The 16617-nt window shown below is 37.0% G+C and overlaps 1 protein-coding gene across 2 annotated transcripts in view; it reads left to right on the forward strand.

Annotated features, from left to right (window-relative positions):
- SLC25A12 (solute carrier family 25 member 12) overlaps positions 1-16617 on the forward strand; it is a 126845-nt gene that overhangs the window by 42944 nt on the left and 67284 nt on the right. For both annotated transcript variants that reach the window (XM_049615522.1, XM_049615521.1), the window contains 2 exons: positions 2859-3001; positions 12704-12819. In XM_049615522.1, the coding sequence (XP_049471479.1) occupies positions 2892-3001; positions 12704-12819 (226 nt within the window). In that variant the 5' untranslated portion in view covers positions 2859-2891. The remainder of the gene's footprint in view (positions 1-2858; positions 3002-12703; positions 12820-16617) is intronic.

Here is a 16617-nt window from a genome sequence, read left to right on the forward strand (position 1 = left end):
AGCACTCCTGTATCCCTTGGGTAAATTCCTAGTAGTGCTATTGCTGGGTCATAGGGTAGTTCTATTTTTAATTTTTTGAGGAACCTCCGCACTGTTTTCCAGAGCGGCTGTACCAGTTTGCATTCCCACCACCAGTGCAAGAGGATTCCCGTTTCTCCACATCCTTGCCAGCATCGGTAGTTTCCTGAGTTTTTCATTTTAGCCACTCTGACTGGTGTGAGGTGGTATCTCAGTGTGGTTTTGATTTGTATTTCTCTGATGATGAGTGACGTTGAGCATCTTTTCATGTGTTTGTTGGCCATCTGGATGTCTTCTTTGGAATAGTGTCTATTCATCTCTTCTGCCCATTTCTTCACTGGATTATTTGTCTTTTGGGTATTGAGTTTGATAAGTTCTTTATAGATTTTGGATACTAGCCCTTTATCTGATACAGAAGCAACCACTTCTAACTCTTAACTATTTATTTGGTATTTCCCTTCATATTTCTATACTGCTATTTCTAGATATTATTGACTTTCTATGAGAGTAGTTGAGGACTTCCTTACACTACTTCCTCCTCCATTCTTCTTCCTCCATTCCTCTCAGTATGTTTATCATTGTTATTAAATTAATATCTGGTATCTATATTATTATGACCGTGAATACTATTTATTTGAGCCAAGTCATGTATTTCCTGTTTTTATACAACAAAAATGCTTTTTCGTAATTTACTTTCTGATAGAGTTAAAAATTATCTAAATTTTCATTTACTTAGCAACTTGTGTACCTCATACAAATTCATTAATTTAACAAATATTTACTGAGTGCTGGGGTACCTGGGTGGCTCAGTCGGTTAAGCATCTGACTCTTGATTTCGGCTCAGGTCATGAGGTCAAGCCATGGCGTGGGCTCCGTGCTGTGTGGGGAGCCTGCTTGGGATTCTCTCTTTCCTCTCTCTGTCTCTCTTTTTCTCTCTCTCTCTCTCAAAAGAAAAAAAAAAAAAGGTTTGCCAAGTGCCTACTGTGTGCCAAGCATTATTCTTGGTGTTTGGGATATATCAGTGAACAAACTAGACAAAGATTCCTTCCTTTGTTGGGAGATAGACAGTAAACATAATAAAGAAGTAAAATACATAGTGTGTTAGAAAGTGATAGCTGCTGAGGGGGGAAAAGGCAATGTAAGGGGGATTGGGAATATAGGTGCAGGCATGGGTTATAATACTAAATAGGGTGATAAGAATAGATCTCATTGAGAAGGTGACATTTGAACAAAGGTTCATACTCCTCCCCATGTTATTTTTCATTTAGCCAAATGCCTTGGATAACCTGACATTCTGTTTTTCCCAGTGGCTTTCCTTCCTGGAGCCCTTTGTTTGCTCCCTGCCAGGACTATGTACTCTAGAGGCCTGCAGCACAATTGTTGTCTTGGGATTTCTCTTGGCCACTTTTCTGGATTGGGTCATCTGATTTTTGTATCCCACTTGGTTCATGCCTTCATTTTGTTGGAGCAGATTCTCCTATAGCTTCCTGAGGAGGCACATGGCAGGAGAAAAAAGTATTGAGAACATGGATATCTCAAAGTACTTTTAACCTACCCTTATAATTGATTCAAAGTTTGGCTCAGTTTAGAATTCTAGGCTGCAAATCATTTATCTTAGAATTTTCAAGGCCTTACTGCATTGTCTTCAATCTTCAGTGTTTCTGTTGAGGAAGCATTGGTGCCCGTGATTCATAATTCTCTATAAGTGATCTTTTTTCTCTCTGAAAACTTGTAGGATTTTCTCTTTATACTGGTGTTTTGTAATTTTATGATGATGGGCCATGGCCTGGTGTAGGTTTTTGTTTGTTTTACTGTGTTGTGCTTGGCACTTAGCCCTTGTATTCTTCAATTCTGGGAAATTTTCTGATGTTACTACTTTGATAGTTGACTGAAGTAGCTAAATTGATCAGCTGCAACCCGAAGAGGAGAGCTTTGGTTGTGTTTGATCATGCCATAGTGCGTAAAACCCTTAAAATAGTGAGGCCTTTATTTGACAGGCAGATTCTACTATTTTATTTTTAAAAATTAATGACCTAAAAGCAGAATATTTTTGTTTCTTTTCTCCAGCTACTGGAACGTAGAACAAATACCTGTGATGGAAGGTGTTGTGTGTTTGTCATGCTTTTCTCATTCGTTTTATTTTTAAGGTTTGGCAGCCTGTGTTCTCCTGCTGCTCCCCACTCTTGTAGGTGGGAAGCCTCTGGGAGTCTACACGTGTCACCTTCTCACTCTCAGGTCTTAGTCACCTTGGCTGCCCTTTCACCTTTCTTCATCTTTCTCGTATTTCGTCTCTTACGTATTATATGTTTAGTTGAAATAAAAGTCACATGAGACAAAATTCTCCATTTTAACCATTTAAGAGTACACTGCAGTGTTTTTTTTTAGTATATTTACAGTGTGCCGCCATTGCCACCATCTAATTCCAGGACATGGTCACTGCCCCCAAGAAAAACCCCATATATGTTAAAGCAGTTACTCTCATTTGCCCTCCTCCCAGTTCCTGGCACCTTTGCCTCTGCTGTTTGTCACTGTGGGTTTGCCTCTTGTGGACATTTCATGTAAATGCGGTCATAGGATCTGTGGCCTCTTGCCTTTGGCTTCTTTAACTTGTAATGTTTTCAAGGTTCATCCATGTTGTGGCATGTGTCAGTACTTTGCCAGTGTTCTTAAATCTGGCTCTGAGTGTTTGTTTTTCACTGTCCAGAGGGAAATGCACTATCCTGCATTTATTATCTTTATTTTGACTTTGATACTGTCCTTTATATACCTTTTCACAAAATTTTTTTGGCTACAATATGTTGAATAATTTTAATTTTAAGTATGCATTATTTATTTTTTAGTATGCCAGTACTGAGGTTGATGGAGAGCATTACATGACCCCAGAAGACTTTGTCCAGCGCTATCTTGGACTGTATAATGATCCCAATAGTAATCCGAAGGTCGTGCAGCTCTTGGCAGGAGTAGCCGATCAAACCAAGGATGGGTAAGAACCTTTATACATTTTTTGAAAATGAATGTTCTGCAATATCTTACTAAAAAATAGGAACACCCTAAGTTTACCTATGACCACCTGGAATTTTAATATTAATAAACCATTATCTTTTCTTAGAAGTTTATAAGAAGTATTACTTGCTGCCATTATCAAGGATTGGGCAAAACTAGCATTTATTTCTTGGTTTTTTTTGGAAAGTAAACTATATATGGAGAACCATATTTTGTATTGAATAATCTGAACAGAATGGTTTTCTTTCATTCATTCAACAAACATTGAGTACCTACTATGTTTTCTAATGTTCTAAGGACTGGAATTACATCAGCGAGTAAAGTGATAAATGCAAAAGCAATACAAAAATTTAAAAGTAAATTATAGCATGTTAGGTTAGAAGTGCTATGAAGAAGAATGAATCAGGGAAGAACTTAGTAGTATTTATTAATTTATCTGTCTACTCATTTATTTGACAAACATTTATTGAACAACTACCATTAGCCAGGCACTGTTGGGCCTTAGTAATACAAACATAAATAAAATGGGGTTCTATAAGGGAAGGGAAGCAAAAATAATATAAAAACAGGGAGGGGGACAAAACATAAGAGACTCTTAAATATGGAGAACAAACAGAGGGTTACTAGAGGGGTTGTGAGAGGGGGTATGGGCTAAATGGGTAAGGGGCATTAAGGAATCTGTCCCTGAAATCATTGTTATACTATATGCTAACTAACTTGGATACAAATTAAAAAAATAAATTAAAAAAAATGGGGTTCTTGGCCTTAAGAAGAAACTCATGGCCTAGTGAGAAAAAGGATGAGTGAACAAAGAAAAGAATACTTTGGGTATAAGATGCTATAATAGAAGTATATGAAAGATACAAAGGACACCCAAGAAGGCATAGTTAACTCTGTTTTGGGTGGTCAGGACAGCATCACAGAAGAGATACTTGAGTGAAATCTGGCAAGATGAACGGGAAGTTGCTGGTAGTTGGATAAGCTGGGAGAATTCCAGGAAAGGGAATAGCAGTGGTGTGTGTGTGTGTGTCTTGGGGAGTGACATTGAAGAGGTTGTGTTACATGTACCTTGGTGTGGCTGTGGTTTTGCTTTGTTACTCTTGGAATTGTGGTTGAAGTGAAACTGGGGACCGTCTGTGCTAAGCTTTGACTGTATCCTGTAGGTTCGTGACTTAGTCTTGGAGGTATTTTTAGCCTGGCAGTGTATGGGTGTGTGCAGTCACAGAAATAGCAAGGTGCATCTTACTAGAGTGTCACTTTACTCAAGGGGAAAAAGCACACCGTTTTTAAGTTAAGATCAAATATGACTGTATTATAGAACGAATGGAGTATTCTTATGAATTATAAAGAAAATTTGTTCTTGCTTTGTGAGTTCCAAGCTACATCCTCAGGCCTTCAAAGGCCCAGGTTCTTTCTCCTACCTGTAGAGGTAGTTGTGTGAAAAACTAGGCAATGAGGAGTTGTTGAAAGTTATTTTCCATAGCGTGCCTAGGTGGCTCAGTTGGTGATCCCAGGGTTGTGGGATCGAGCCCTACAACAGGCTCCATGCTGGGTGTGGAGCCTACTTGGGATTCTCTCTCCCTCTGCGCCTCTCCCTGACTCATGCTCCCTCTCTCTAAAATTAAAAAAAAAAAAAAAAAGATACTACTGCAGATATGATTAGATTTTTAAAAAATGGTAGGTTGAAATAGGGCAAGATTTGCATGCAATGAAATTCGTTTAGGAGACTGTTATAAACTAGAGACTATATTGTAAACTAGGAGACTATAGTTAAACTAGAAATGTTGATATCTAAGTTCTTTGAACCTAGGGTTAGTATTCATATTTTCCCACAAAATCTAGTATAGTGCATGAAATTTGAATATTTTATATCTTAGATAAAGATTTTATGTAATTTATCAGTGGTAGATGTTGGGGAACTTGCATACATTTCGTGATTAGTCTTTTAAAAAGTCAAATCAGGGGTGCCCAGATGGCTCAGTCAGTTAAGCATCTGACTTTGGCTCAGGTCACCATCTCACGGTTTGTGAGTTGGAGCCCCATGTCAGGCTCTCTGCTGTCAGCGCAGAGCCTGCTTTGGATCCCCTGTCCCCTTCCCTTTCTGCCCCTTCCCCGATTGTGCGCGTGCACACTCTCTCAAAATAAATAAACTTAAAAAAAAAAAAGTCACAACTAGGTTCCCAACGGTTTGGTGGCAGCGTTGCAGACGCAGATCTTTGTGGAGACCCTGATGGGCAAGACCATCTCCCTCGAGGTTGAGCCCAGTGACACTAGTGAGGATGTCAAAGCCAAAGTCCAAGCCAAGGAGGGCATCTCGCCTGACCAGCAGCGTCTGATTTTTGCTGGCAAACAGCTGGAAGATGGCTGCACTTCATTAGACTACAATACCCAGAAAGAGTCCACCCTATACTTGGTGCTTTGCCTGCGGGTGGCGTCATTGAGCCTTCCCTCTGCCAGCTGGCCCAGAAATACAACTGCGACAGGATGATCTGCCACAAGTGTTGCACCCCTGTGCAGTTAACTGCCGCAAGAAGTGTGGCCACACCAACACCCCATGCCCCAAGAAGGTCAAATAAGACCTGTCTACCGGCTCTTCCTTTACTTGCAGGGATGCCTTCTGCCCAAGACCCAGGGCCCTGGGACTTCAATAAAGTGTCCCTTTCATTGAAAAAAAAAAAAAGTGAAATCAGCTGATAAGCTATGGTAAACCACTTAGTCATTGGATTTCTTAACAGTGATTAGACAGTAATGCATATGAAGATTATTTTTAATCAGAATTCGTTCTTCAAAATTATTAAAGGTAACATATATATTTAGCTCTTTTAAAAACTAGGATAGTATTTATTGTCATTAATTTGGCCTGAGACCTGCTTTCAGAGTACCCATATCTTCTCAGATACTTCTTTTGTGATCATTTTTGCTCATCTATTTCAGTAAGTGTGTTTGTTTGTTTGTTTGTTTGTTTTGAAGCTTCATGTGGTTCTCCCAGACTCAGTTGCATTGTTGATGTGGTTGAATGGAATCAAGGGTTTAAGTTGCCAGAATAGAATAGATCAAAGATGGGTTTTGGCTAGGAAAGTATTTGATAATGTTAATAGTGTTCACTTAAAGACAAATCTATTTCTCTTTGTAAAAGAAATCTTTCCTATTTCAGATTTTAAAAACTTCTTAAGCTTCCTTTTTCCTCTCTTTGGAATTAGTCAGATTGGGTTCTGTAGGAAATCTGATTCAAAGAGCTAGATCACATAGGGTACCTGCATGGTTCAGTTGGTTAAACATCTGTCCACCCATCGGACTCTTTATTTCGTTTCAGGTCATGACCTCACAGTTTGATTCCTGAGATGGAGCCCCGAATTGGGCTCTGTGCTGACAGCGTGGGGCCTGCTTGGATTTCTCTCTCTCCTCTTTCTCTGCCCCTCCCCACAATTGCACGCTCGCTCTCTCTGAAAATAAATAAACATTAAAAAAAAAGATCATAAAAATTATCAGTGAGTTTATGAAACATATAGGTAATTTCTAAAAGCAGAGAAAGGTGGAATTTTCTAGAAACACAGCAATTCTTAACCTCTTATTCATGGATAGTCTTCAGGGGTTCCTGAAGTTGCTGAAATATCATGCAAAATGAGTGAATTTGTATCTGCGTTTTTCTCGGGAGAAATCCCAGGTTTTCAGAAGGACCTGTGACTTCAAAAAAGGTTAAGTATCATTGCTGAAGTTTCTTTAATACTTACAATTGAAGATGGAGTGCCTGGGTGCCTCGCTTGGTTAAGTGTCTGACTCTTGATATTGGCTCGGGTCATGATCTCACCATTGTGAGATCGAGCCCTGCACTGGGCTCTGTGCTGAGCGTGGAACCTGCTTAGGATTCTCTCTCTCCCTCTCTCTCTGCCCTCCCCTGCTCTCTGTCTCTCTCTCTCTCTCTCAAAAAAAATAAAAAAAACCTTTAAAAAAAAATACTTGTAATTCAAGAAAATGAAAGGTTTTTTTTTTTTAATTTTTTTTTTAATGTTTATTTATTTTTGAGACAGAGAGAGACAGAGCATGAATGGGGGAGGGTCAGAGAGAGAGAGGGAGACACAGAATCCGAAGCAGGCTTCAGACTCCTAGCCGTCAGCACATAGCCCGACGCAGGGCTCGAACCCACAGCCCATGAGATCATGACCTGAGCTGAAGTCGGACGCCCAACCGACTGAGCCACCCAGCCGCCCCAAGAAAATGAAAGGTTTTGATGATGTTTAATTTATTCCAAGTAGTCACTCTTGTTCATTTAACATTTAAGGAAAATGAGGCCTAGAGAGATTGATTGATTTGCCCAATAACACAAAATTCTCTTAATTTTTAGTCCATTTTCCTTCTTTAATCATTTTTTAAAAAAAAGATGTTCTCTTTCTTCCCCACTTTCTGTTTCCCACTCCTTTACCAAGGACAGCGATCAAAGATTAGAATAGTGTATGTAGTTGGTACATTTTTTTACAGCCCAAGAGGTATTCCTTGGTTCTGTTGTAGTTTTTGTGTTTTTTTTTGATGAGAGTCTTATAATTTGAAGTAGCATCACATAGGTTGTTTATAATTATCAAAACCAAATCTTAATAGCACTAGTATACAGAGGTCTAAGTGATTTAATTAAGTATGTGGGAAGAGCAGGTTTGAGAGAGGTCAATACCATACCTTTTTGTACCCTGGACCGCCTCACCTTCTGCTGCATGTTTTCTTAGCATGTAAACCACCCCCTTTCTCCTCTTCCGCATTCCTTTTCCTCCAATAGATAGTAAAATAAGCAGGAGTGTTTTGATATAGGTGTTTGTTGTGCAGAACCATGTAGAAGCAACATCGTATGGTATAAATAGCATGATGGGTTGTCTAAAGTAAAAGTCATTAGTCAAATGGTATTTGTGAAATTGTGGCTTAAACTTTGAAATTGTGCTTTTATAATGAAAGGCAAAATGATTTTATGCATTAAGTGAAGATTTCAGGAACTATTCTTGTGTGATATAATCTAAAGTGTTTAGACAGTTGCTTGTTTGAAGCTGTAACTTCTAGAATTATAGTTTCTATATTTAGCTCTGGCCAGAATTTCATCTGGAAGCTCTAGTCTATAATGTGTAAAACTATTACTTTTCTCTTTTAGTTTTTCATAACTGCTTTCCTTTACTCTTCTACATGCATATAGAAAAACCTTTTATGCAAAAATCTTGATGGTTTTAAAAATTGCAAAATTAACATATTAATATTTTGAAATTTTATTAGTTTCCATTCAGTAAATTTAAAAGGAACTTTGTAGAAAAATTTTAAAACATCCAATTCATAAAATCCATTATTTCAAAAAAAATTTTTTTAATGTTTATTTATTTTTGAGAGAGAGAGATAGAGACAGAATGTGAGCAGGGGAGGGGCAGAGAGATAGGGAGACACAGAATCCGAAGCAGGCTCCAGGCTCCAAGCTATCAGCACAGAGCCCGACGCGGGGCTTGAACCCACAAATGGCGAGATCCTGACTTGAGCTGAAGTTGGACGCCCAACCGACTGAGCCACCCAGGCTCCTGTAAAATCCGTTATTTCAGAGTATAAAATGAATACATGTTCTTTGTAAAAAGTCAAGCAGCAGGTATGGTAAAAAGTGAAGGTGCCACCCCATCCTTATTGAAAGAAAACAATTTATTAAACTATGAACTAAGCAGTGGTTTCTTCACTCCAGTTAGTGTCTTGTGGTTTGCATTGGCGCTGCTTAAGTCTTGATCAAGGCCTTCTAACAATAGAGGCATTCATAGCAGGATAAAGGAAAAAGAGCCTTAAAAATTATTCCAGAACATGTTTGCTTTATGTTAGCAGATAAACAGGCCATTTCTTGCTTTATGAAAAGTATTGTTCCACTGTCATGTGGTATAAAAGGCCTATGGGCTAAAGATAGATAGGGAGCATATCAGAGAGACAAAATGGTCCATTACCCTCACCTCCTACTTCTTCCCAGTATTTTATTATGAAAATTCAAACATTCGGGAAGGTTGAAGGAATTTTACAGTGTATACTTAACATACCCATCATATTCTACCATTAACATTTTTCTATGCTTCGTTTTTCATATATCTATCTTTACATCAATCCATCTTGTTTTTTCACACATTTCAAAGTAAATTGCGAACACTGATACTTTTCTTACACATTTCAGCATGCATATTATTAACTGGATTTCAGTATTTGTTTTGAGTGTTTTCTTTATATGTAAAATTTACCCACAGTGACAAATACAAAACTTAAAGGTGCATTTGCTGAGTTCTAATAAATGCCTATACTTGGGTAATCTCAGGTGACTTTTTACCATATTAAAATATATATAATAAAATTTATCATTTTAACCATTTTTAAGCATATATTTCAGTGGCATTAAGTATATTCATATTGTTGTACCACCATCACTATCCATTCTACCTTTTTTTTTTTTTTTCATCTTCTCATACTGAAACTCTACCCATGAAACAGTGAGTTCCTGTTTTGTCCCGATACTCAGCTTCTAGTAATCACTATTGTACTTTCTGTTTCTAATGTGTTTGACTATGTTAGATACATCATGTAAGTGGAATAATGTATTATTTGTCCTTTCATGTTTGATTTCACTTAGCCTGTTGTTTTCAAGATTCACCCATGCTACAGCTTGTGTCAGAATTTCATTCCTTTTTAAGGCCGATTAATATGAAGCGACTTTATTTTTAAGTTGCTGATGCCTTTGTGTTTCTTAATTGATCTTTCTTCAAATAAATCACTCTGTGTAACAAAGGTAAGTGAGTATTGAGGATTGGTTGAGGATTCCCCCAATATCTTCTTTTTTAATTGTTTTTTTAATGTTTTATTTATTTTTGAGAGAAAGAGCATGAGCAGGGGCAGGGCAGAGAGAGAGAGAGAGGGACAGAGGATCCAAAGCAGGGTCTGTGCTGACAGCAGAGAGCCCGACATGGGGCTCGAGCTCACGGGGATGGTCCCCAGGGGCAGGTGTAGATAACTGATGGGCCCTGCTGTCCCTGAAGAGGTAGCTTCCACTTTGGCTCCAGGAGACTGGTGGAATGAAAAGTATTGGGACCAGAAACTGGTTGCCCTTGCTCACAGTTTAACAAGGGAAACCAGAAAGCTGGATATTTGTGTGAAATATTTATAATTTCCTATGTTGGCAACTAATGTAACTAAAAATATTATTCTTTGCATGGCCAAAGAAAACATGTGTGGGCCAAATTTACTCTGCCAGCCGACCATTTATGACCTTTGCTAGTTAAGGAAAAAGTCTTACCTTTTCTCATAAATACAGAAAAGTTTTACTACTGAGTATGAAATGTATTTTAAAGCTACATATTCTGTATTTTAGGGTAATTGTATTTTTGATGTCAGATTCCTGAGACTATTTTGGAAAAACCAAGATGTAACAGGTTTTATTTTTATTTTTAATTCATAATCAGCCTAATTTGTAGTTTTTTAATTACTCTTATAATCAAAAGAATAATGCTAATTCTTCATGATAAAAATTTCAAACATAGCATTACATAATGTAGAAAATGAAGGCCTTCCTGTTTCCGATTCTGTGTCTCCCTCTCTCTCTGCCCCTCCCCCGTTCATGCTCTGTCTCTCTCTGTCCCAAAAATAAATAAAAAAACGTTGAAAAAAAAAATTTAAAAAAAAAAAAAAAAAAGAAAATGAAGGCCTTCTCTAAGTCATCCCTATATCATTACTGTATTTGTGTTATATATTCTTTTTTTTTTTTTTTTTTAAGTTTATTTATAATCTCTACACCCAACATGGAGCTTGAACTCACAACCCTGAGATCAGGAGACACATGCTGTACCGACTGAGCCAGAGCCAGGCAACCCTTGTGTTATACATTCTTATTAAAACCGCATAGGACTCAGTGCTTTTTAGGAGTGTGTAGATGATGATACCTGATATGTTATAACTTCATTTGTTTTTACTACCTGAAAATTTGTGTAATGATAACCACGCTTTTGTGTTTTTAGTAGTATACCAATGCATAAAATGTATTATGAAAGGTGACCTGATAAACAGTTTATTGGGTTGTTCTTCCCAGGATTCATTAGGCACTTAAGCTCCTAATTCCACCAAAGATTCTTCAGCAGGGGCACAGTGAAGGCATAGTCTTTAGTGTCCTGAATAATACCACCACAAAGCCTTTCCCTCAATAAAGGGAAAAGGCATAGTATGCACCATTGCTTTGGATATAATGTAATTTGTGTAACTTAAACATAATTCAGAGTGTTACAAGTAATGGAAAAGGAAACTACAAATGTAAAATATGTCTTAGATGAATGGAGACATAAAATGAAATGTAAAATGTAGTCATTTTCCTAAATCTGTGTTGAGAAATATAGCTCTCTGTAAAGCTATATATTCTTGGGGCACCTGGGTGGTTCAGTCAGTTAAGCGTCTAACTTTGGCTCAGGTCATGATCTCACAGTTCATGGGTTTGAGCCCCACTTTGGGCTCTCTGCTGACAGTGCAGAGCCTACTTTGAATCCTCTCTCTCTGTCCCTCCCCGCTTACTCAGTCTCTCTCAAAAATAAACACTTAAAAAAATAAATAAAAGCCGTGTGTTATAAATTGAGTTCATTCAAGAATATTTACAAGTTCTTACCTGAATCAAACTTGTGCTCTGTGACAAGCCTATCTTCTCGCAGGAAATCAGACTTTAAACAATGAATTACATAACTATTTTAATAAAAATTTTGCAAGGGGCACTAAAAAGGTACAGTGTGCTGCCGTAAGGTTGTAAAGGGTAAGTGAAATCATCTCGAGACTGTGAGATGGTTGGTTGTCTTGAGGAAATGATATTTGATCTGGACTATGTAAGGATGGGTACAAATTAAATGGGCAGAAGTTTGGAGATGGTGGGATCATTCCAAGGAAAGTGAAATGTTGTGTGATGGTCCTGGGTGGAAGGAGCAGGGATTGAAAAAGAGTGGGTTGGAGTGCAGAGAACAAAGGGGAGGCATACAGAGATCAGATCCTAAGGGGCAAGAAGCCATGTTAAGATTAGGTCTATTCCTTTTGATTGGGTGACTATAAATGTATTGTCCAAACCAGGCCATTTGAGAATAAAAGGCAGCACCATTACTAATATGAATAAGTAAATAAATAACTACATGTATTTATATATTTATAAAAAACCAGATTTTTATATTGCTGTTACTTGGATATTAGTCACTTACCAATAGCAGCAACATGGTGTGGGATGTTTGCAGCAAGCTTGCTATGGAAGATGACTCTAAACTATACACTAGCATATGCCAACTGTATAAGATCATTGAAGGCATTTTTAGTATAATTTTGGCCACTGGCTAATTTCACAACCCTGAGTATTCTAGGACTCCATGTGCTTTAGTTTCCCTCCTCTTGTTTTGAATCTTCCTTTAAAAAATGTATTATTGACATTTCAAGCCTATAAAACACAGACGAGTGTAGCAAATTCAATATCCTCATCACCAAGTTTTGGTAATTATTAAAATAATTATTAAATTTGTTTTATTTATATTTTTAATCTCCTGGATTATTTTGAAGCAAATTCCAGATGACTTCCCTTTACCAATTGTGTGGTTACCCTGAGCTATAGTTCATATAGTAAAGACAGGTTAAATGCCTGATATTTCCCTTTCTTTACCAGCCAATAACATGTTATATTTTGTTCCAGATTGATCTCCTATCAAGAATTCTTGGCATTTGAATCTGTTTTGTGTGCTCCAGATTCTATGTTCATAGTGGCTTTCCAGTTGTTTGACAAGAGTGGAAATGGAGAGGTGACATTTGGTAAGGAAAAAAAAAGATTATAAGGGATAAGTGAAGTTAGTGAAGCTGGTCCAGTCTTTAATTGCTAAATCTAGTAAATGCATATAAATTGCTGATTATCTAGGAGCTAGTTAATAAGTGAAGTATTGATTTCCTCAAAGAATTTACACAGATAAAATTAAAATGGTGTATTTTCTTTAAAGCATTAGACAATTGCAAAAAATTAAGGAATCTTTGCTCATTGAGTCATTTATTGACACTTATACATTCCAAAAATATGTGGTGTAAAATTTTCTTGCTCTGGGCTAGCCTGAGCAAAATTCTGTATGAAACAGACCAGGAACAACATGGAATAATCATATCATTCTTGAAGGGATTTTTGGGTAGAGAGTGCATAGCTCCTCAGTAGCAGTTTGGAAAAGTGCTACGATGTAACACCAAGAATGGAACTGAAGGAGGGAGTTAAGAATAGTTAGCATTCTCTGAATCACCATTGTAGATTTTTGATTTTAGGAAACAAGCCTAGAACATTGAAACTAACATTTGTGTTAAATATAGAAATTGATATAAATCCTTTGCTAGGCATATAATCTAGCACAAGATCAGTGTTTGACAAGCATATAAACTAGAATTTCTGTTTGTAGCCGTGGATGTTTTAGTTTTTAAAGACGCTTATTTGCAGAAATTAGTTTACGTTTACCGTATCTGCTAATTTTTCCTGCAACAGGTTTTTCAATAAAAACAATGCAGTGTTTTCAAGGACCTTGAATCCTCTTCTTTTTAAAAAAATATTTATATATTTTTATTGTGATAAAAGAACACATAAAATCTTAACCATTTTTCAGTGTACAGTTCAGTAGCATTGAGTATATTCACATATTGTGAAACAGATTTCCAGAACATTTTTATCTTGTAAAGCTGAACTTGAGCCCCTTTTATAGGGTGAATTTGCATCAATATGTTGTAGAGAGACTCTTGAAAATCAGGCTTTCCCGGAGCTAAATATTTATTCACCACAGAATTTGTCTTATAAAAAAAATCCTTCAGTTACACTCAAAGGAGGACGTATCACTGCCATGAAAAGAATGGTGAGAAAATACAGGTATTAGAAGGACCAGTGGTGCCCTTTAATGCTTTTAGTGGGCACATTTTCTAGCTTGGCATTGACTGTTTCCTTTTGTCCATTGACCCAGTTGTTGTCTGTGTAAGATTTCCCCAAATAATTACCTATGCAGAACTCCTTAGGTTTCTGTATCCATGTTGGCATACTCCTGCTTTGGAGCAAGCTCTGGCCATTCTGCCTCGTAAAGAAGGTTGATTTTTCCCAGAAGCACCCAAATTCTGTAGTTTAAAATATAAAACCTTATCATCTCATCACTCAGCATTAACCCCAGACCACTAATAATGCTGCATTTTCTGTTTTCAGTAGGTACCACACATTCTCACATGTCTCACTTCCAAATGTGCAGCAATACTTGGGAAATACTTCGATACAAATATCTGTATTAGTGATGGTAGACCTGTGCTTCTATCATGTATCCATTGTTTTAAGAATTAGATTTCCCAAAACCAAATTGTGGGGACTTTTGTCCTTCCTACCTTGGTATCATGGTTCTTTGTGTCATCTCCATTTGATGCTTTTCGCAATTTCTATTTTAAAAAACAAGTCACTCAAGTCAGTTCATCCAGTTGACTAACAATAGAGACCCATGCCAGTGTTGATTAGTAGATTAAAATGGGTATAAGAAGCAGTTGAGTGGTTTATGAACACATTTATTTCATGCAAATGAGAGCTTGTAGTTATTAGATCCCAACTTTAGCATTTTAAAGATCTTTTGTTTTTCTCCCAGACTATGATTCATGAGTTAGAATTTTCAGAAAATATAATTAGGATTAGAAGCAAAACAAATCAGTTTTAGTTGTTATAGCTCCTGATATGACCTGAAAAATAAACATATGAACCCTCCAAAATCCTGCTTTCATTCTTCTGCTTCATAATGTAAAGATAGGAAGATTCCTATGGAATGAGGTACTGCTGAATGCCCTTTCAACATTGTTCTTGGAGCCCCTGGCCAGTTGGGTGGTTGTCTTGATGATGGTCATCTGTTTCTTGGGGACCTTGACCATTTTCCCTTCCTGTCTTGCCTCCCTAGTTTTGAAGATTCATTTTAGACAAATTTTCTTAAATAAAAATCATAATGAAGGAGAGAAAGTTTAATTTTATATTATTAAGGAAAGAGGAGAAGCATTGAAACTGTTACAAATGCGATTTAACAAGATTTCTAAGGCCTACTCATTACAGGCTGTTTTCAAGACTACAGAATTTCAGCATAAGGAACTAATTAACTTGGAGTTTATTTTTATAGGATTTTGGATCTGTGTTAAAGGTCAGTTTTCATGTTTGTATCCACTTAATAAAATGAATTGTGCTTATGTATTTATAGATATATGTTTAGGTAAAAGGAAATTATAGATCCATTCTAACTGTAAATCCTTTTCACCAAATGGCCTTATATTTTCTAGTTTAGAATTTATTTAAAGTACAATTTTCTCTTGTGCACACCAGGAGAGAAAGGCGGGAGAGAATATTGGATGCCAGGTGTAATGGAGTGGGGGGGGGGAACTGTTATGCCATTGGTATCTCATGGACTATGATGATGATGTTATTATCTGTGTATTTGTATATATTGTTCTCATCTATGCTTTTGTTTTTTTAGATATGCTTTTTAATACACATCAGATTAGATACTTAAGTTGTGTACATTTTTGCAAGTATTTATGTAAATAGGAATATCGAACAACATTTACTTGAGTGCTGGACAAGTTTTTTGTTTCTGTTTTTTAATTGTTAGAGATGCCTCTACTTTGGGGGAGAAGACTTACATTGAGACCTCGGTAATCCATTTCAGAATGTGCAAGCAAGCGCAGGAGAGGGTTCTGGAGTTTTTAAAAGAGTGAATAAAACCATAGTTGTTTCCTCTTTGATGTTCTTTTAATAAAATTTCTAATGCATGCTGTGGATAATTACTTAATGGCTTATATATCTGTTACTGCCACTGTTGAGCCTTGTGGAGGCTGTTGCATGATTGGTGTGTGCTAGATACAGTCTAAACTTGCCTTGGTCTCACTACTAGCCTCTAGTGTACTGGATATTCTGCTTGATAGAATTAGGTTGAGGTAACCTAGATAACCAGTTACACTACATTGTGTTGTCAGTAGCTGCCTTGCATTTGTCCCACATTTAAAAAATCAAAGCCCATTGCGTTAACAAAGATGTAATCCTTCTAAAAAAATGAAACCCCAACTCCTGTCTATTAACTAATAAATGAATATAAGATATGTTGTACAGTCTAAGTTTTTTATTAAAATCTCATCAGCATTGTGTTCCAAAGCGCTTGCCTAGGAATGGGACCTCTCCAAAGTGATTTTTTTCAAGGGCACATCTTTATCCCCTCACTGTAGAACCCTGAAAAAGCAGGGATTCCTTTTGATTTGGTACTGTTTTTGATTGTCATTAAATACAGCAAATAGAAATGGGTTCCATTTGTGCCTTTAAAATAGACTCTTTTTCTCTGAAGGGAAGAATAGATTGGGGTGGGTTAGGCATAACCACCGCTGTTTTTAAAAGGTTCGGGAGATGGAAGTCTAGATTTGAAAAATTACCCTCTCTCAGTGGGAACAAAGCTGTAGACATGGAATACTATGAAAATCTAATGGTAACCAATACCTAATTTGGTCTAGTAAGAATTAGAGCTTCACCTGGGTGTTCAAAATAAATCAGTAAGAATTTTGAGACCCCTTTCAGATATTGCAGAAAAA

The sequence above is a fragment of the Panthera uncia genome (assembly GCF_023721935.1).
Source record: "Panthera uncia isolate 11264 chromosome C1 unlocalized genomic scaffold, Puncia_PCG_1.0 HiC_scaffold_3, whole genome shotgun sequence".
Classification (NCBI taxonomy): Eukaryota; Metazoa; Chordata; class Mammalia; order Carnivora; family Felidae; genus Panthera; species Panthera uncia.